The sequence below is a fragment of the Ciconia boyciana genome, chromosome 12 (assembly GCF_034638445.1).
Source record: "Ciconia boyciana chromosome 12, ASM3463844v1, whole genome shotgun sequence".
In the NCBI taxonomy this organism is placed as follows: domain Eukaryota; kingdom Metazoa; phylum Chordata; class Aves; order Ciconiiformes; family Ciconiidae; genus Ciconia; species Ciconia boyciana.
In genome coordinates this window covers 18060786-18082520 of record NC_132945.1, presented here as the reverse complement: position 1 = coordinate 18082520, position 21735 = coordinate 18060786, and the positions used below count along the sequence as shown (strand labels likewise).

Below are 21735 nucleotides of genomic sequence, written 5' to 3'. Positions count from 1 at the left end.
TTTATGGTCCAGTTGAAACTTTCTAACCTTGAAAGCCTTTTTTTTTCATGAAATCTTATATTAAGGTTGTTTAGATCTGGGAGGTTTTGTCACTTGATTCATCCATTCTGATTTGTCACATTCACATAATTTGGATTGACTCATCCGTATAATTCCTGTGATAAAAGTACCAGTGACTTTGCTAAGTGAAAATTACTAGAAAATCTGTGTTTCAGAAAGCAATCTTTGACACCTGTATCTGTGGTTTAGCTGTTCACTTTTGTCTTAACTTTAGTCAGCAAGTGTTCATAAAATTAGTTGATTACTAGAGCAGAACATTATTTAGTGAAATAGAAAGCTTTTCAAGTATTCTTTAGCATTATCAGGAATTTAATTGTTCTATCTATAGCAAGTGTTAGTATAATACTAAGTGAGTTGCATTGACATTTTATAGCCTCCAAATAAAAAGAAAAAAGAAAAAGAACGTTGCACAGCTCTTCAGGACAAGCTCCTTGAAGAGGAGAAAAAGCAGTTGGAGCATGTGCAGAGGGTTCTACAGAGACTGAAACTAGAGAAGGATAACTGGCTTCTGGCAAGTAAGTGTGTGCAGGGGAAACACTCCGGATGTTTTTGTAGTTATCGCTGTTCCCAGAACTAAAAGTTCAGCTTGCACTAGTACTCTTAATGTTGATTTTAAAATTTGATCTCTTTTTATATGTTGAGGTCTGTTAGCAAGGTAAACTTTTAATTAGAATGTGATGTGTCTTTGCTACAAATGCCGAGTAGTTGGTTTTCAGGGAGATGTTTTGTTTGTTTCTTGCAATGTCGAGACCTTTTAAATATTGCACTAATTTAGAAAATAAATAAGAGATTGACCAGTTCAGTGGAAAGTTGTAATTGCAAGATGGCTTGCACTTACTTACTACAATTAGAATGCTGCTAAGTTAGGATAATTGCTACATTGCAAGAAATAGGCATGTAAACTCTCAATGAGTGGTTTGAGTTAACTTACTTTGTTTGAGTCCTGTGATGAGGAGCAATATGCCAGTATTTGGCCGGTAACATAAACCCTGTTGCAATGACAAGATAAGTATTGTGCCAACCTAACAGCACTGCGAAATGAAACAGCATGCAAATGTTCATTATGGCAGATATGCAGGAGGCAGAACAAACTTTTTTCTCTAACAAAGCCTCTGTAATGTTTCATATTGATTGTGAACTCTACTAGTATGGTTAATCTGAAATGTTTTTCTCTGGTCAGTTTTCTTCTCTGGAAGAACTTTCAGTTTGTAACTGGAAGTAGTTGTTCATCTGTCCCAAGGAACCTAGCATAATCCAGTGGAAAAGCGTTTTATTGTCCAGCTCATGTAAGATACACCCAACTGATTGAATGAAGAAACATTGACAGTTAAATCAAGAAAGGTTATTCCCTATAAATATAAAATGTACTGGTATGGACAGTGAATTAGCTACATGAAATTACTGGTTGAAAAATTATTGCCTGACTGAAGCTTGGTCTAGAGCTGACTGATAAATGTGTCTGCTCAAGGAAGCACCTAAAAGCGTGTAGAAAATTGTTTGTGTAGATATGATCTGTATATAAACAGGTACTCTTAATAATACAGGTGTTTGTGGGGCATGGGGAATAGCTTATTGTTGGCTCTCGAGTGCTCAGGCTTCAGCTGCAAGAAGTTTCCCAGCATTGCATTTGGAGACAAATTTAACTTTTTCAGCAGTTTCCCCATTGAAATAAATTATCTGTAATTGTGCTATATGAGGAAACTGAACAACACATCCCCTGTAGCAGTATTTTTTAATTATTATTTTAAAAATTACTAATATTTAATTTTTTTTTTAAAAGACTGACTTCTTGTGTAGATGCTTTTGATAGAGTGGGTGTATCATTAAGATAGGTTAATTTTTGGCAGAATAAGTAGACTGGTAGTTTTAACAGTCCAAAACTAGCTATTCTGACTGGCTGCTTACTTGCTTTACTTTTACATTTTTGAAGTAAAACTTACACACTTGATTGTTCTATGAGCTGTGATTCTCTTGGTTTTGGTTTTTTTTTTTTTGAAGTGTTAAAGGCTTGTTATAACCTTTGAGGGGTAGATACTAAAATTAAATAAAATCAACATAAAATTTTTAGTTAAGTAGAGGCTAACGGTCCTTTCTTGAACAAGCTTTATTCCATGAGCATCACAGAATCGAAGCAAGTAAATCCTGGGTCTTATGACTTGTGCCCTGCAGTCTGTGCAAGAATCCCAGTGCAAAAACACCAGTTGCCCTCATGAGGATCATGACTGTTCTTCCTCTGAAGGCATCCATTTGCAGTCTTCAGTTCTATGCTTTCATCCGTATGTTTATTTTCTACCTACCTTCCTTCTGTGCTGTACATCCATCCCAGCTTGTTTTTATGCTCCTTGTTAACTGGGCAAGAGGACCCATTTGGGTATGTGTTCGGCTGTTGCGTTGACCAACCAGTGGTTGGTCAAATGGAACGGGTAACTTGAGCATACAGTGCAGTCATTTACTCAGTGGTAGAATAAAACTTTCACAGAATGTATGTGTATTGGGATGGTGTTTTACTGAAGACTGTTCCTCTGTCTAAATTCCTATAATTGTTTGGTTGATTGGAAAAATGATGTTTAAGGGATTGTATATAGACAGCATGTCCTTCCATTTCTAAGGAAACCAAGCTGAAAGTCAGCCCTATCTAGAAAGGAGAAAACAAGTGTTCTAGAGAAATAGCAGATGGTGTTCCGTTTACCAATGTGCAGAATTTGAGCAGTTGGAGAAGTTTATCAAGATTTCTTCTGAGCCTGTTTTTTCCCCCATCCAAATAAGAAATAAAGATTTGCTACAACCACCCTCCTACACACACACACACACACACACACACACCCACCCCCCCATATCCTCAAACAGTTAAGCTTATTTTGACTTTTTCTGAGCAGTGCCAAAGATATGTCTGGAATACAAACAGCCTAATGTACAAACTCGAGAATACGGATGTGTGATACTGAACTTCTTGGGAACAGAGTAGTTGAGTGTTAACCCATTAACTTACTTACTTTCTTCCTTTTTCTCTCAACTTTGTTTTTGAAGAGTCTACCAAAAATGAGACTATCACAAAATTTTTGCAGTTATGTATATTTCCTCGATGCATTTTTTCGGCAATCGATGCAGTTTATTGTGCTCACTTTGTAGAACTGGTGCATCAGCAGAAAACACCCAACTTTTCCACGCTTCTCTGCTATGATAGAGTAAGTAGCTAGAACTGTGTGTGTATGTACTTAATGACTACTATGAGCATGCAAAACTGGTATCCCCCCTGCCTCCCAAAAGAGGTAAACAAAATAATTACCTGTGTTTAATTCTAGAATCTGTGACAATCAAAAGTTCCCTTTTGTACTTCAGATTCTACAAACCAAGTTTTCCTAGAGCTTCAGGAGTTTATTTTCAAGAAACTTTGGTTTTGATTTATCCTAATGAGACTGAAGTTTCCAAGCAAAGTCACTAGCAGTCATAGGAGTTGCATTCAGGTTTTGCAACCTTACAGTGGTCTGCATTTTTATGGCCTCATCTAACCCTTCCATTTTAGCTGTGTGTGCTCTACTGCTCTAGTATCAGCTTTCTTATACTTGCCCCCAACAAGCAGCATCCTTAGGACCCTTCTGACCCTGGTGAATGGTACTACAGACAGTGGACTAATTTGTATCACTACTGAGACATGGGAAGTGACTCCCACGGTGACATGGGAAGTACTCTTGATAGCAGTAGCAGCCGGACTTTCTAGGTCAAATGAGGCAGTTGGAGGAGGCGTTTGTTCAGGCTGTTCTCACTGTTCATGTAGCCATTCTTTTTGTCCTGTGGAAGCAAAAGGTGGAGAACGTAGACAGAAGAATCTGGCAGGATGCATTCAGTTCCAACAGTACCAGCTGACTCTACTGTTCCAGGCTGTCAGAACCATTCTGGCACTTACTGCTATAAGAAGTCAAATTACTACGTTAGTGCATCAATGTACAGTTATAACAGATTTGACTATAAGCTTTGATTAAAAGGATACCTATGGGGCTGTATTGTAAAAAATTATGGTGATGATTGTTTTCATATGAACATTCAATTAAGATTGTCTGGTTTCCTTTGAAATGAGACATTTGAAGTAGGTATCTGTTTTGATTTCATGGGTCCAAAAGAGCATTCTTACTCAAATATTCAGTCCATGTTCTAGGTGACAAAAAGGGCTCCTGCAGTTGCCCACATCTGATGAACCTGTGCTGGCCAGGAAGAAAATCCTTTTGCATCAGCTTGGCTAGGTGTTTGCCTCTACCTGCTCAAATAAATTACTAATTTGAAAACAAACAGTTGTATGCCAATGAAGACACACTTTAACTATGGAAAACTGTATGTCAGCAGTTGCTATATGCAGTGCTTAGATTCTGGGCTAAGTGTGAAGCACCAGCAGTTGGGTAATAAAGTCTTGAAAACAAACTGAGAATATTTTATAAGAGATCTCCTTTATCTTTAGAAACCAGCTTAGCGGTGGTTTAGATGAGAAATTTGAAATTCTTGTGGGTTCTTGTTCCTTTTGTAATTCAGTAGAGTCATTGTAACTTTTTATTATGGCTATTCACAGGTTTTCTCTGATATTATATATACAGTTGCAAGTTGCACTGAAAATGAAGCTAGTAGATATGGCAGGTTTTTATGCTGTATGCTGGAGACTGTGACTAGATGGCACAGTGACAGAGTCATATATGAAAAGGTATGTGAAGTTATTAAAATGAGTTTGCTCATGAGAATATATAATGGCCACTTGTGTAACTCAGCCCAATAAAAATGGATTTAGTGAAATCGTTAGTTAGATTTAAAAACACTGTGTGATGGAATTTTTCTGATGGCGTAAACTTAGAATTGAGTTTCTGTAATTCATGTAGTTTTAATAGAAGTAATTTTGTATAGTGTCAAAACAATATAGTGGCTAAATTTTATTTCTGATTTTCTCATAGCTTGTCTTGAAGATAATTTAGGGAGCATGTGGAAACTCTCATAATACTCCTTGCAAAAGCTAGTTAAATTACAAATAATCTTTTCTCTCACCCCCAACTAAGATTTCAACATAAATAAGCTTTTAAAAACCAATATGTGTGTAAGTCTTGTAAAGTGTGATCGCGTCTTAGTCTTTAGCAGAATCAGTGAAAAACTGCTTCAGTTATCATATCAACTTCTGCAATATTATTTTATGCTTCCTGGGAAAATATTTTTTCTTTTTTTCTTTTTCTTTTATGCGCATGTAGGAATGTGGCAACTATCCAGGCTTCCTAACTATATTACGGGCAACTGGATTTGATGGTGGAAATAAAGCTGATCAATTGGATTATGAGAATTTTAGACATGTGGTACACAAATGGCACTATAAGTTAACTAAGGTAAATAAAGATGCCAAAAAACATAGGGTTTTGGAAGCTTTAATTAAAAAAACCCAAACAACTTAATTAGATTTAATTTGTGTTCTAGGCTTCTGTGCACTGCCTTGAAACAGGAGAATATACACATATCAGAAATATCCTGATTGTGCTGACCAAAATCCTTCCATGGTATCCAAAAGTGCTGAACCTGGGCCAAGCCTTGGAAAGAAGAGTACATAAGATATGTCAGGAAGAGAAAGAGAAGAGACCTGATCTATATGCATTGGCTATGGGGTAACAACACCTTACTTTAAGAAAGTGGTTAAAAGTGGATCATGAGAGGCTTCTAAGGACTCGGAACTGTTACAGTCCTAACATTTGATTTTTTTACATTATCACAGAAGATTTTGCTATCCTGCGTCTCAGGGCTGGCAGTGTGAATGAAAACTTTCATTTTGTGCTGGATGATCACTAATTTCCTTTACAAGACTCTAGTAAAACACTTTAAATAGTAAAGATTTCCACTCACAAGAGCATAGCTTAATTTTAGAGAAATAGTGTAGCAGCAAGTAGACAGGAGGGAGAGTAGAATGAAGAAAGCTAAGAGCTATTGATGCAAGACTGCTTAGATTTTGGACATTTATATGATTCTAAAATGCTAAACTAAAATGCTTAGGTATATTTTGCATCTTTCTGTGATGAATGCAGAATCATCCATGTATGCTTGAGGAGCAATTCAGGTTGCCCTAACAGTTTTAAGTTTTGTCAGTAGGCTCTTTCTTCTGTGTGTTTGGCAGGTGTGCGTATGTGTGGTGGTGAAGAGGGTGTGGAGGTAGGGCTTCCTCTGTGTCTAGTGGCTTTTTTTGTTTGTCGTTTTGTTTTTTTTTCTTTTCTTTTGAGCTCATCAAAAAGGGGGAAGAAACTGCATATCAGTTGGGAAAAACTGTGAAATAAATAACAGATGAACTGTTAAGATTAGATCCTCATTTAAAATTCAGTCCATGTTTTGCTTTATGTTTGTGCATATTTAACAATCTGTGCGACTTGCAGCTATTCTGGGCAGTTGAAAAGTAGGAAGCCTTTCATGATACCTGAAAATGAATTCCACCACAAAGACCCACCTGCCAGGAATGCTGTAGCTGCAACAGTACAAAATGGGCCAGGTGGTGCTGGGATGCCTACATCTCTCACAATAAATACAGTTAGACTGGAAGAAGGCACTACTGAGGAGACTGGTAAACAAACCTATGATTTTTTTTTTTGTTTTAATAGAAATCTTCTGACATTACAGGCTAGTTTCTCAAAATTTGGCTCATTAAACTGAAAAGAAAAAATCTAAATGCAATGCTAAATAGGGTCAGTGTGTGTTCTTTATTTTTAGTTGGTTTTGGGAGAGGGTATTGTGCATTTAATTACCTGTTTTAACTGTTAGCTACACATGATCTTATATGAATATGCTTAGGTACTTGTTTTTAACCAGTAGGATGTATATTAAATTGTTGAAATAAAGCTGTTCTCTTTTTTTTTTTTTTAAACAGATAAACTAAAGGAGAAGTCTCAGGGTGTGGTGAAAGTTATTAATAAAGCTGTCAACGCTACACCAAAGGTGACAACAAGCAATGGAAACAGTGCTTCTAATAGGTGAGAAAAGTGACTCTTTGACAATCTCTATTTTCTCCTTTTCAAACCATAGGATTGTACTTGAAACTGACCTGCCTTTTCTTTTTTACTTTCGGGTTCCATATAAATTGTTTCCATTTCTTCAAAGTCTAATAAATTAGATTATTTCTTCCAAAATATACAGCTGTACTGATCTGACACTGTTGTTAAAAGCATTCCACTTTTGCTAAATAAAGATAAAACAAATGAGAACATTTGCTTGTTGCTGTCCTGATAAAGAGACAGCAAATCTGAAATCTGACAGTGACTGCTTCAGGAGGTTCTATCAAACCATCTGAAGTAAAACTTTTGCGATAAAACTAGAGCTGTTTTTTTTATGCACGCTAATTGGCCTTTTTATTTTTGATGCAGCAAAATTATTAAAGAGAAAGATGATAAAGAAAAAAGTGGGAAGGAAAAAGATAAAGAAAAAAAAGACAAGACTCCAGCTGCCACTCCAGAGATGAAGGCACTTGGGAAGGATGGGAAAGATAAACCAAAAGAAGAACGGGCAAACAAAGATGATAAAGCAAGAGAGATCAAGGAGAAAACGCCAAAATCTGACAAAGAGAAGGAAAAAGTCAAGAAAGAAGAAAAAGCTTCAAAAGAAGAAAAATCCAAGACAGTTGTTACCATCATTGAGTCAAAGTCAACTGCAGAAAAGGAGAGAGAAAAGGAGCCGTCCAGAGAAAGAGATGTAGCGAAGGAAATGAAATCCAAGGAAAATGCTAAAGGAGGAGAAAAGATGCCAGTAGCTGGGTCCTTGAAGTCACCTGTTCCCCGATCAGAAACATCAGAATCTGAAAGGGGTAAGTTTGCGTATTTAATTTCTGTTCTTGTCTAGGAAAATAGAATGTGTCACTGGAAAATCACTGAATGTCAAAAAATGCTAAGATGGTGAGAAAGAGTTGCTATGTAATAGCTAGCGCTTTGGCTTTGGCTTTTAAATACAGTTAGTGCCTAAAGTAGGTAGTCAGGATATCTCCAAAAGGCGAACTGTGTGAATGTGTGAACTTCGCCTGCCTTCAGTGAATGCTCATTTTTGTAAAGCCTATCACTTTTTTAGTATAAGTCTAAATGGTCTTTTATTAAAGTGTATTTGTATAACTGTGGCCTTGCAAGTTTTGCAAAAATTGAGCACAAAAGCCTCAAGAGTGTATTCCGAGAGTTTCATCATAACCTTTGAATTGAAAGAAAACAGGGATGTGGAAGATGTAGGCCTCTGTCCTTAAGAAGGACACAGTAAGCTTTAACAGTTCCTTCTTCTATTAAGGGTTAACAAATCCTTCATGTTGATATTTTAAGTTCTTATAGTCCGAGGCTGATGTTGATTTTTATACTTGCACTGCTTAAGGCAAACCAAGTAAAGGAGGGTGGTAATGCCTTTCATTGGGTTCACCTTTTCAGGGTCTTCATAGCAACTCTGAAATTCAGATACAGACTTACATAAAATGGAAGTTTGAAATGAGCATAATTTTGCAGGAGTTTGTTCACGTTACACTTTTCCTGCAAACTTTCATAAAGAGGGTCAAGGCACGTTGGTAACTCTAGCTGAAGAAAAACAAAACTTACATAGTGGTAAAACGTGAATTCTAGCTTAAATTATTTTGGTACTTCAGAAAGCCGTATTATTAATTATCTTCTTTTAAATGTGTTTTAATAATGCTATTGTTGTTTTCTTTCCTCAGAACAAAAACGCCGCAAAGTTGATACACATTCTTCTCCATCACATTCCTCAACAGTAAAGGTTAGTATAGCCTGAGGAAGGCAGCACCCATGTTAGGCTCACAAGTTTGGGATGCCAATGGTCGACTTCCTTCAAGTTTTGTGCCAAGTATACACTGGAACCACTGGAGGTTTTATGTTGCATTAGAAAATGCATTCCTTTTCTTTATTGGCGGACTGTCTTTTTTCTATAAAAGTATTTTTAATTAACCAAAATAATGCTTCAAGGACCTAGCACAAATTTTGTAAATAGTGTTTGGAAATTGCAAGAGAATTTTTACACAGAAGTGCCTCATTGTTTTAAGCAGTCAGTTTTTTTGGAGTGCAATGGTAGCTACAAGCAAATGAGTCTTTGCAGCAGAGTGGAGCATATTTTTCTGCACTTCTATTGAAGAATCTATAGCACTGAAGATTCCTGGATGATACGGGATGTACGATACCTCTGAATTCATCAGGCTTCTTGATGAGCATCATACCGATATGTGCCTTCTAAGGAGGAGTCTTGAAAGGAGTTCCATTTTAAAGTCTCCTTGGTGATCAGTTCTCCTGTAGTTGTGTATATTCAGTGCGCATGCAGCTTCTGTTGTACCTTCCCTTCGAGGTTTGTTTATTTCCAATGGGTTCCCACCATGTTGAGCCCTGCGTTACGATAAAACCAGATGTGGCAACCAAGCCTACTACCCAGCAAAGAGAAACCCCAAGCATTCAAGCGCAGCACAAAACCATGGGCGTAGCCTACTTGAAGACTCAGGGTAGCCATTCCTTGCTCCATATTTATTTTATTTCTAAACCATCTATGTTCATGGAATCTTTGAATTTGCAGTCGTTGAACATTTAAAACTGTAAGTTACTAATACTTCATCAAGAGCACTGTGATGGATTATGTGGGCCTTTAAACTTCACCATCTTACCAACTTTAGAACAAGCTTTTCCATCTTACCAACTTTAGAACAAGCTTTTCTTTTTTCTGGTTTTTCAAAGAGTACATGTTTTTCTATGTAAGATTTACTTGAAAGTTTTAGGCTAATTGTGGAGAACTCAAATAGCTGTTACTAGTTTTGAGGAAGCAGGTGACAGTGATAACTACTCAAAATGACGAAGTTTTTCTTGCCTGTTTTTTGTAAATGGCTATGTAAAGTCAATGTAGAGTGACTTCTACCACATTTAACTGAAAGTGGAGAAGATAGAGGTTTAAAAACACTTTAAACCTGTTTCACCTGTGGTTCAGCTGTATTTAGAGTAAAGACTATTTTTTCTTTATATTTTGTCTTGGCGGGAGAGTATTTTTTCACTGTTTTATGAAGAATTAGATATAAACACATTTTGTAGCTAATAATTGGGTCTAGAGAATAGATATGACTGTCTCTTTTTTTTTTTTTTTCCTCCTTCTTTCTTTTTAAAAAACATTTCAGTTCCTAGCTTTATTCAGTGTACAGTATTAACATAAGATTTTTTCCAGAAGGAGTAGCTGTTTTTTGTTTCAAGGGTATGGCCATGCTTCCCAAAGTTCCTCTGGTTTCTGAAAACTATTCCAGCTTACGTGTCATCTCCATTCATTTTCTACAGGACAACCTCAACGAACTCAAGGACTCTTCAGCAAAGGTTTGAATCTTTTAGACACCACCAAAGTTTACTGTCATGTTTTATTGCAGAGAGAACTTAACTTATGGTCTTGTGGCAAACCCCATCAGAAAATTCAAAGTCCATTCCTGTAAATGCTAGTGTAGTAACACAGGGATTTTTTCAGTCTGCTATATAGAACCTCTGTATAGGAGAGAGGGATAGTTATGTGGAAAATCCCCTGAATTTACCATTCTGTCAATATTTTAAAGAGATTTTATGGGTCAGTATCTTTTCTGGTCCTCTCTGAAACTTGAAATTTATATAAATGTCCTTACAATTAAGCCATTTTTTGGCTAAAGGGGTAATAGAATAGTTAAAATAGTTCTTAGAATAGTTAGTTCTTTTTTTTGATACCAGTTAAAAAACAGTAGTTATTTAAAACCAAAAATATTTGAGACATATCTCTGGAATATAAGTACCCTTTACTACTGTTGTATTCATGTTTTAGTGCTATAGTACTATATTTCTAAGCATCACAGACAACCTCCTAAATTATCATCTTTGTTTGTTTGCTTCCTGTAAATGCACTTCAGATTCAGTATTTTATGAGAATGTATGCTAAAGAAAACTTTCAAGAGTTCGCAGAATCATAGAATACCAGGTTGGAAGGGACCTCAAGGATCATCTGGTCCAACCTTTCTCGGCAGAAGCACAGTCTAGACAAGATGGCCCAGCACCCTGTCCAGCTGAATCTTAAGTGTCCGATGTTGGGGAATCCACCACTTCCATGGGGAGATTATTCCCATGGCCGATTGTTCTCGTTGTGAAAAATTTTCCTCTTGTGCCCAGGCAGAATCTCCCCAGGAGTAACTTGTACCCATTACGTTACCCCTCCTCTTTTCCATGTGACTCCTTGTAAAAAGGGAGTCTCCATCTTCTTTGTAGCCACCCTTTAAATACCGGAACATGGTGATAAGGTCTCCCCTAAGCCGCCTTTTCTCAAGGCCGAACAAAGCCAGTTCTCTCAGTCTTTCCTCATATGGCAGGCTTCCCAGTCCTTTGATCATCTTTGTGGCTCTGCCCTGGACCCTCTCCAGCCTGTCCACATATTTTTTTGTATAGCAGGGACCAAAACTGAACACAGTATTCCAGGTGTGGCCTGACAAGCGCTGAGTAGAGTGTGATACGAGTTGAATGATGTTTTGGAATATTGTATTTTACACAGATTCTGCAACTATACTGTTGCTTTTTTTTAAAACTCAACCACTTGCATAGTAACAGTCACAAATACCATAAATTTGCTAATATATTAGGGTATGTGGCTAATAGGAAATGGATCAAATCTTCTAAAGTTGCTATTAAGATTTTTTGATTACACAGTCAGCATCAATGTGTAACTAAATAGCAAAAATGTTTATCAGTTGGAAAATGCTGACATTTTGGACTTTATGGGTTTATCCAGGATTACATATATTCACTTAATTTAAAATAATGGATTATTACTTCCTATTCTATATTTACACTGCTGTTTTACTTGTAGCTCTCTTTGTATAAACAAAGTGTTCAGAACAGTGTATGTTTTAATTCAAAATAGCTCTGATTTTATAATGGACACTTGCTGGTGGGTGTTTTTAATTGAATCTTTCCAGTACCAAGCATACCTACTTGTAGGGAGGGTGTATATAGGAAGCATCCTTTGATTCTTACAGCTGATGAAATTATAGTGTCTATAGATCGAATCCATATACTTTCAAAAATGGTTTATAAATCATTGTCCTGATATCTTGTATATTTAAGTTTTTTGAAGTTAGAAAACTATAATACTTGTCTTGAACTCACATCTATCTGAAGTGTGGTATATGGTAGTCTAATCTCACTTTTCCCTCCCTTACTGCATTAGTCAAGGTTCAACTGGTTAATTGAAACTTCACTCAAGTTTTCATTACTTAAGCTAAATTTTTATTGAAAACTATTTATTTTACTTATTAAGACATTGATATGGTAATCAAGCAGACAGTGGAGCTATTTGTAACTAAAAGATCAATGAACAGCTTTATTTTTCTAGTCAATTTGGAAAGTTAAGTTTTAGAATTAACTGTAATGCATTTGTGTAGACTTAGCTGGAAGTGTATTGCAGTTGTGTGACTTTTCATGGATTTATTGTTTAAGTGCTTGGGGGATTGGGGGTGTCCAACCCTTTCCTTCCTCTTCTAAATGCTGTTTTCTATTCTTTCTCACTTAATGAACTAATTTTCATTCTTCAGTGCCATTCTAACAGACTTAAGGCACTTCTTGACAATGTTCCCTATACATGGTGTAAGACAAGTTAAATGTTGTTCTTTACTGCCATGTACTTGTTTAGGGAAAGGATGGGATATTCAGAAGCCTGTAAGATTTATGAGTTCAGCTTCCACTGAAAGTTAGTAGAAGTCTAGTGCTGTTGTATGCTTACAGGCTTTCTTTACTCCTGACTTTGCTCAGTTTCTGGGGACAGACCATTGAAATGTTGGTTTACATTGCAGGTTATAAAATAAATGGTGCCAGACTTGAGTTAGGTTTGTGTTTATTCTTGCTTTGGCCTTTGCCCAAGTTACACAACATACAACAGTGCCCAAAATTTGATGTGGTTTCAGTTAGCAGCATTTCTAGAAGCAAGTTGATAAAGCCTGATGAGCTAAATCCAGCCTTTTCTTGTAAAAGGGAGTGGGAGGGATGCAGTTTTCCAAAATTCTGCATTGACATGGTAGAAGAGCAGTGGCATCTGTTGTGAACAACCATGTGAACTGAAGAAACGGAATAGGAGAAAGCAGAGCTGCGTGTTTGCTCTCTCACATGGAGAGCATCTCTAGGAGACAACTGAATGGGGCTGCGTAGAAAAAACATATTTGCAAGTGACTGTTAAAAGTTGACAGCAAAAAAGGGAGCAAGGATAAATTTACTTGTGGAATGGCAATGTAGGAAATCGAACAAGAAAAGAGTGAGGGAAAAGAGTGGAAAGAAAAGTATCTAGCGAAAGGAGTATTGAAGGTTCAGTCTCTGGCGTAGGAGGATAATAAAATTCCAGTTAAGTAATAAAAGGAAAAGAGACCTAACATTGTCAGTGTGACTTTTAACATAGGACCAGTAACATCAAGTTTTGGTAAGTTAAACATTTACCGGAACTGGAGAAGGACAGGATTAATTTAATTAAAAGAATAAAATTACTTGAAACAATATTTGGTTTGGTTCAAGTGATTTCTAGATTGTTCTAAACTAATCTTCCACTTACATCTTTCTTTGGTGTCCTTTTAAGTAAGATGTCTCTCTCAAAAGAAATACAGAGAACGTTTTAATTATTAATATATTAATTTTTTTCCCCAATAAAATTGATAGCTTATGGAACTGGGGAAAGATTTAAGTATACCGATTTAAATCTGTGTTGCTGTAACTTAAATATTTAAAATAGCAAGGAAAGGTGTTTTTAATTTAAGATGTGTTCTTATTGGTATTTTATGAAAAATATTTCTTAGAAAGATCTTAACTATATAGTTGTATTTTTAAAAAGACAGAATTAGTTACTGTAATGCATTGGTATTTATATAATACATGTGTTACCTTATATATATACACAGTAGCATTTAAACTTTGTCAAGTGTTATACTTGACACTACTGTGACTTATTTTCTATTCTCCTCCCCTGTGACCCCAGTTTATATTAAAAATATTCAGCTTTGTGAAACCAGTATGTTTTACAGAGCTTATCAAAATTGGTTAGAGAGAGAGTGGAATAACAATCTAGAACACATTACAGAGCAAAACCAATTCTTTTCTGTGTTTGGCTGCTTTTATCATTTAAAGTTTAGGTTTAAGGTAGAGTTTTGTATTACTTTTGATGAAAAAACACATTATTCAAAGTATTGTCTCAAATACTTTGTGGATTAAGATTATTCTTTAAAAATTAATTAGAACCTGTTTAAGCAGCTGATTCCATTCATTCATTCCAGGCAAGATTGCAAGTGTTAAGTCAGTCTGGGAATCTGCGTATCCTGATTCAATAGTACTGCTGTCTGATTTGTTTTGATGTATCAAACAATACTGGTGAACGACGTCATGTGTATTTAATATAAGTGTTGCAGTTAAGAGAAAGTGTTCTTGAGTTTCCAGTGTTGAGAAAACAAAGCTCTAGGTTAAATTATGGATGATAAGTTTGAAAATGTCTTCAGTCACTTTTTTTGCTAGTAAAGTATTAATGTTTAATTTTGTTATTTGAGCTAGATCTGTTATGTTAGAGTAAGGCTTTTTATTTACAAATCTAGGAATACATATTAATATTTGGTGATATTGCCTTAATTTAACAGCACTACATTAACCACACTACTCCAACACTGTCCAAGAGTAAGGAGAGAGAAGTGGACAAGAAAGATTTGGACAAGTCAAGGGAAAGATCCAGAGAGAGAGAGAAGAAAGATGAAAAGGACAGGAAAGATCGAAAAAGGGTTGGTGAAATTTTTATGAACTAGTTTAGAAAGTTGGTATATACTTGGAAAGCTTTCTGTTCGAAGTCCTTGCCGTAATAATTGGTTGTACAGCCTATCCAAGCAGAAGCGATCCATACCGAGGTTGTTTTTCTTTTGTTCTCTTACTTTTTCAAAGGTCGGTTTACAGTAATGTATTCAAAACTTTTTCCTTTCAAAACCGATCTCGAGAAACTTTACAGAAAGAGGTGATAACTCAGTTGCATTTTAAGTATTCAAAAATTAGTTCTTCAAAGTAACATTGTAGAAGCAGGTGCTTCTTCAGGAGTATGTTTTAATCTGCTAACATCTGCATAATTGTATTTGGTGCCAGGATCATTCAAACAGTGACCGAGAGGTACCACAGGATTCAACTAAACGACGCAAAGAAGAAAATGGGACAAGTACGTATTTTATTTTGTGTGTGCGTATTTGGCTTTTACTTGTTGTGAACTACAACTTTATGTTTTGTTTTTAGCTGGTTCTTCAAAACACAGTAAAAGTGAAAGTCCTTCTGATTCCCCTCGCTTAACTGAAAAGGAGAAGGAGAAGAACAAATCAAAATCTTCAGGAAAAGAGAAAGGTGATTCAATTAAAGCAGAAAAGATGGAGAAGAGCTCCTCTGGTAGCAAAAAGGTAAAATAAACTATTCTCACTTTGTTGATTTGATGATGATGATGTTGACAGAACAAGCTGATTCTCTTTTCCTAAATTTTATTGCTGCGCTATGACCTAAATTTAAAAGATACATTGTGAATGCGTAGGAAAACACTTCTGGAAATTCTGGTATCTTGTGGCTCTAAATATTTCCGCAGTCACTCCTGGCAGAATCAATTGGAAGAATATAATTTTGGCAGTAGCCAGGAAAATTCAGAAATTATTGTAGATTATTCAGAACCTGAAGTATATTTGCAGACTGGTTTGGTGAGCAAATATGTGAAAGCAGAGTTAACTTACTTATAAACTAGTCTGCTCGTATTCAGATATTCAAGTGCATGTGTTAGCACAGCTTTTTTTTTGTGAAAACAGCTAAGTATGTTGTAGTCATATTTGTAAAACACCAAACAATAGTTCCCAGTTGTTGTAACTCTTTAGTGATGGTGGTTATCATAGAACTGTAAGACTAAGTTAGAATAATCTCAAAAATCATAGAAGCTGATTACTGTCATTCTGGCTGTGGCCAGTTATAACTTTAAATATGTATAATCCTTCTAATCAGACTGTACAATGTATACTATAATAAACTCTTTCCCATGTGTGTATTCTTTTTAAAGGAATCAAGACATGATAAAGAAAAAACAGAAAAGAAAGAAAAACGAGACAGTACTGGAGGGAAAGAAGAAAAGAAACAATATCCTTTTACACATTAACATTTCAGAAAAATACAGAAAATGAGCTTCCTTTTATGTAGTAAAACACTTTTTTTTTCCTTAATGTTGAATCTACTCATAAATCTTCAGACAAGCACAGATAATGAAGATTATTCTAGTCAAGGTAAAAATTTTTATGATTTACTCTGTTTGACTTGGTATCTCCTGTGGCTCCTTTTGATTGGTAAAGGATATACAAACGAAACAGCCTGAGTGTGAAAGGGCTGAAATTACCCAGGGTAGGTTTTTGGGTTTTTTAGTTGCTTTGGGGGGATTTTTTTGGGGTGGTTGGGGGTTTTTTGTTTGGTTGGGTGGTTTTTTAGGTTTTTGGGGTTGTTTTTTGTTTTTAAAACGGGAAAAAAACTTTCCCCATCATCAGCACAGAGATAGTATAGATGCTAAATTTTTTTTTTTTTTTTTTTCAAAAAAAAAAAAAAGGAGGGGGGGATGGAGTGGGGGGGTCAGCAGTGTTTGGTGTAGTTGCATGTTTGGCACTTTTTCCAAGAAAGGTTGCCATATAAAAACAGAGGTGAATCCATGTGATCTTGATAGTCATCAGTCTTCATAATCTACCTGGTAATTAAGAATATCTTGCCTAATATGTTGGAAACTCAAGTTTTGTATCCTCTTCTTAGTTTATCTTTAACAAAAGCACTAGTTTTTAAACCAAATTGCTATATAGTGTAGTAAGTCAGTTCGTTATCTCTGCTTAATCTTTTATCTGATCAGATTTGAGGAGGAAGAAGCCAAAGGAAAACTTTCGCATGAAGGCATTGACTATTTGCAGAAAGAAAAGAAACTTCAGAGTATTTTGAGTAACCCATGCTCATACTGGAGCTTTTAGAAAAATAAATTGTTCTTTGAAGCTGACAGTGTTCTGAATTTTTTTCAGCCCTATGCAAATATGTGGAGACTTAAATTTTTAGTTTTAGGGGTATGAGGGTGGGGTTTTTTTCTCCTCTTTTCATCTAGCCGTTTTAAGAGTCTCAGAATGTTTCATTTTCAGTTCTTTGGGAAGGGAAGTGTCCCAGTGAACTTAAAATTAGTTCATCTGACCTACCCAACTTGAATCACACACCACTACCAATCTTTCTACATAAAGCAGTGGACAATTTTACGTTTTAAAAAGTATGTATATGTTGGGTAAACATGAAAATAACTGATAGTATTCAACAAATATCAAAGAATGTGGCTTCTCGCTCTCTCTGTTCACAAATTGTCCAAGTGCTTTACAATTCTTAGGTTTGTTCTCTATTTAGAATTGATTAATTGTTTCTGCTAAAACTTTGTAGGTTCTGTGAGCACTCAAAGTGAACACAAACAGAAATGAAGTAGAAATTTTTTTTTCACAGTTTGAGATTATTTGCTTTCATAGAGTAATATCGTTCTGACTACTGAACAACATACAAGGCAGGCAGAGTTTTCCTTTTTATCAGAGAAACTGATACAGAGAGTGGTAAGACAACATTTGTCTTGTTTTCATGGCTGGTCTAGAAAGTGATGCTACCTTTCACCAACATGATTTGTTGTGAATTCTGTTTAAAGATTGGAGGGACGGGGGGGCGGCGGAATCTTTTTACTGTGAGGGTGGTCAAAAACCGTAACAGTTTGCCCAGAGAGGTGGCGGAGCTGCCATCCTTGGGGTATTCAAAACCTAACTTGGCAGGCCACAGCCCTTGAGCAACCTGCTCTAGTTAATTCTGCTTTTTGAGCAAGGGTGTTGGACTGGACGGTCTTCAGAGGTCCCTTCCAACCTCGTTGTTTTTGAAATTCAATTATATGGGTATCATGTTTGAGAAATACTTAACGTGATATTATATGGCAAAACTTACTGGAGAGATTATTGGCTGTGGACTCTCAACATTGCTCCTTGTAGTGGCTGTACTTGCTTTAGGTGTCAGAGAAAGACCCAGGTTCTTCTGTTTGCCTCTGTCTAGCTAAAACAACACAGACCAAATCTGAAAGGGGTAAATGCTTTGCTGTTGGGAATTCTTTTCCAAGAGGCCTAAGGATTATAGGATGGCTTATGTAACCACTTACAGAAGAGTGTTTTATGAGGGTCCAACAAAACAAAAAACAAAATCTGAATTCTGAAATCTTCCGATCATTGGGAAATGTCTTCCGTAAATAGTCTCCACATGTGGATTGTGGCCTCAAAGAGCAAGGGGGGGATTATTGTAAAAAGGGTCTCAAGAGTTTCATTTAGTGACATTGCTCGTTCAGCCACTGAAGCTGAGGGCAAATGTGTGGAGGGGTTTTGGGTAGCAAAGCTTATGCTGATACTGTGTGCTCTTTGGAGGGTGTTGGTAGAAAAAAGGATAGGAGTTCAGGTTATTGGTTCTTAGTACTATTGTTTTTGGTTTATCTCCTTGATATCACAGAAGATGCTTCTGTGAATATCTTCCAAATGGAAAATTATGAGCACTCTTTGGCAAGAATTTAATGGAATTTTTTTTACTCTTTGTCCTTCATAGCCATTATTGTCTGATCACTGTGGATGGATCCCATTTTTTTCCCCCATTTCTTTAAATGTTACTTTTGAGGAAAAAAAAAGGCAATCTTGGTAGATGAAGTTCACTACTGAGGACTTGCAGCTTCTTTAATAATAAAATGTGAAGTTTTATCTTGACCAGCAATTCAATATAAAGTGAGGATTGTCATCAATTAAAGCACAACTGTGTTTTGACTACATCATGATTTAAGCAACAAGTGCTTAGGTAAATATCAGTTGCACAGTAAAATTCACATCCAGCTATGTAATGGGCTAACCTGGAGCATCTGGCCTAGAATACTGACAATACCCCATTGTTTGCATAGTGAAGTATGAAAAAATGCTTTTTATAGCAACACGGTTGTGGAATCTAATCCTGTGCTCCTGTTTAAGTCTTTCATAACATTCTTCCTAATGTACAAGGTCTGATTGACTGCATTTATTTCTTGCCTAATTTAGCGATAGTAACATTTTGAGGGGGTTGTACTTCTAAAAGAGTTTTTACCTTCACAGGTGACTACTTGTTTCTTATTTGTATCTTCAAATTAATGTTCCACTACTTACAATGCAGTGCTCACATCAATATAGTTCTTGCTGTGGATTACCCTAGAGTTAGGGAGCAAATGAATGACTGATGAAAACAGGTTTATTTTCCCCCTCATTCTTTAATTGTGAATGGAATAAAATGCTAAGTTGTGAGATCAATATTCATTTGGACAACATCTAATTCCAATTATGTATGCCTTCATTGCAGGTGAGATTGAAATGGGAAGATATCCAGCTGTGACCAGAAATGTATTTTCCAGAGTATAGATTGCACAGAAATTTGTGAATGAAGAGGACCCATCTGCATCTCCTTAAATTATTCAGTTCTCTGCTTTATTTTCCCATGCTGAGGATTTAATTGTTGAGTTGTACATTACTGTATTTTAACTTGTTGCTTAGTTTCTTACACGTTTATTTTCAGTACCTGGCTGAAAGTGTTACCTATTCCATATTTAGCACAATGTGCTGCAAACAAACAGTTGCCATAGTGCAAATGAGGTTTCATGTGTACAGAGTTCCACTTTAGGTTGTCAAAAATACTGCCTGAGTTTAGTAATTCTTTCAATCTGAAATGCATTCTTTTAGATGTTTGAAAACCACGAATAAACAGTTATTGAACCTTTTTGGATTTACCTCATTTAAACTCAGTTTTTATTTATTACTTGGCCTGTTTTTAATATCAGTGACTAAAAAAAAAGTCAAGTGGGAGCACTGTTTTCATGCAATGCTTAGGGATTATTTGTATATTATGTGTACAACGTTGACTTGTTTAAAGAAACAAAGAATGAACCCTGTCCCTTCCATCCCTAAACCTGTGCTCAGTTGTCCCTTGCCACACCTTTTGTTTGTCATGTTGTTTTTAGATTGATTGGAAATGCTCTCTTCAAAACGGAAATAAATTAAGTTTCAATTACAGCTACAGGAGCTTTGTATTGCTGAACTTTAGTCTGAAAAGTTTCACAATGACATTTTTAAAAAAAAAAAAAGAATTTTTTATCTGCTGAATTCTACCAGTGTAACCTTTTTTCTAAATAAACAATAGTTTTCTCAATGGGTCGTAAATCATTCTCTGTGTGGTCACTTTATTGCTTTATGTATTGTTATGAAAATTTGATGTTAGTTGGAGTCGTCGGAGGGTGTTTTCTCTCTTCGCTTATGAGCCCTCTGTGCCTGCTTGCTGGTCAGATGCAAAGGGTTAGTTAGGTAGCGCGGTGCCTCCTGTGAAGTGACAGATGGGTTACGCTTCTCCAGTGGTCTCGAAGCTCAGGGTTTGCCTTTCTGTGTTCAGTCAAGTTTACATCTTTTGAGACATTTGTCCCTCATCCAAAGCTCATGAAAATCTCTGGCACTTTTTTCCCCATTTCCTAATTTAGTCAAATTACACTGACTTAGAGTGTCTTGAAAATGTCTTAGTATATTTTGACCAGTTTAGTTTAATGCCTGACAAAAAAGGGACTCTGCCTGGCTTCTGACATAGCGTGGTAGGTTACTTCGGTGAAGCCACCAGCTCAGATCTTCACCTGGGTAAGAAGTCTTCAGGTCTGGAAGCCTTTAGGTCCCATTCATGAATAACTTCCACCCCGCCCCCCCAAAGGTGTGGATTTCCTTCAGTAAAAATGATCACTACTTTGTTTAAACTAGAAAATGTGGGTTGTGAAAGAATACCTGTTTGTGTTCTCTGGAGAAGGGGAGATTCCAAATGTCTTGTCTGGAGACTGTTCGCTATTTAGTGACTAAAAAGGTATAATTGGAAGCTGAGCATTTTTGGCCTGAGTACAGCAGTTTAAATACCCAATGAATGCGTATTCACCAAAAAGCAGGAGCTGCTGTTACAGCTAGATTCTCGTTAAGTTTGGAGATGGTGCATCTCGTGCTCTTTCTCTACAGCCAATTCTCGCTCTGGGGACTGCAGGACTGATTGAAACTTTGAATGTGTTTGCTCCTTTGTTTGCCCAGAGCCCCGTGAGACAGACGGCTTTCTGTAAGCCCCAGCTAAGTCCTCCCTTGCTTCTGTCATACCTGCTGGCTGCAGAGGGAGAAGTGGTGACCTGGAGGGGGAGAATACTTCCCCTTTTGATGCCACTTACATATCAAATCAGTTGAATTGTAATATCAGACTCCACCAAGTAGTTCTTCAGCCTTTGTCTTCACTGTATCTTCAGTCTCCTTTTTAAATTCAAATTCTGCTCCTCATCCATTTGGTAAGGACTGCTTGCTTTTCAAAATGGATGCAATAAAACTGTGTTGGGGTGTGGAGGAGAGGACCTGCTGCCAGTGGGAGGTGTTTCACAATATTAAGACTGAAATATTAGCAGAACTGTAAAACCTTCCAGCCTTGGTCCTCATGCAGCTTCAGAAGATCGTGAGCAGAAGCAGTGAGAGCTGTCCCAGCTGCTGCCCAAAGGCTGGAGTGAAGTTTTCCTCTGTTTTTAAAGGCACAGCAAATACAAAGCTAATCATAGTCCCTTTAATTTGAATAATTATTTTAAAAGATGAAG

At 36.5% G+C, this 21735-nt stretch overlaps 1 protein-coding gene across 3 annotated transcripts in view; it reads left to right on the top strand.

Moving 5' to 3' along the window:
* The window catches only part of THOC2 (THO complex subunit 2), a 56092-nt gene extending 35804 nt beyond the window's left edge, over positions 1 to 20288 (top strand). Inside the window, exons 24-39 of one of the 3 annotated variants that reach the window (XM_072876700.1) lie at positions 434 to 575; positions 3190 to 3245; positions 4619 to 4747; positions 5280 to 5411; positions 5500 to 5684; positions 6441 to 6625; positions 6929 to 7031; positions 7422 to 7858; positions 8738 to 8796; positions 10341 to 10376; positions 14675 to 14812; positions 15165 to 15234; positions 15309 to 15466; positions 16105 to 16181; positions 16277 to 16324; positions 19446 to 20288. In XM_072876700.1, coding sequence (XP_072732801.1) covers positions 434 to 575; positions 3190 to 3245; positions 4619 to 4747; positions 5280 to 5411; positions 5500 to 5684; positions 6441 to 6625; positions 6929 to 7031; positions 7422 to 7858; positions 8738 to 8796; positions 10341 to 10376; positions 14675 to 14812; positions 15165 to 15234; positions 15309 to 15466; positions 16105 to 16181; positions 16277 to 16304 — 1935 coding nt within the window. In that variant the 3' untranslated portion in view covers positions 16305 to 16324; positions 19446 to 20288. Of the gene's footprint in view, positions 1 to 433; positions 576 to 3087; positions 3246 to 4618; positions 4748 to 5279; positions 5412 to 5499; positions 5685 to 6440; positions 6626 to 6928; positions 7032 to 7421; positions 7859 to 8737; positions 8797 to 10340; positions 10377 to 14674; positions 14813 to 15164; positions 15235 to 15308; positions 15467 to 16104; positions 16182 to 16276; positions 16325 to 16929; positions 19413 to 19445 lie in introns of those variants that run through there. The other 2 variants (XM_072876698.1, XM_072876699.1) reach the window with 2 other exon arrangements.
* The last annotated feature ends 1447 nt before the right edge of the window (positions 20289 to 21735 follow it).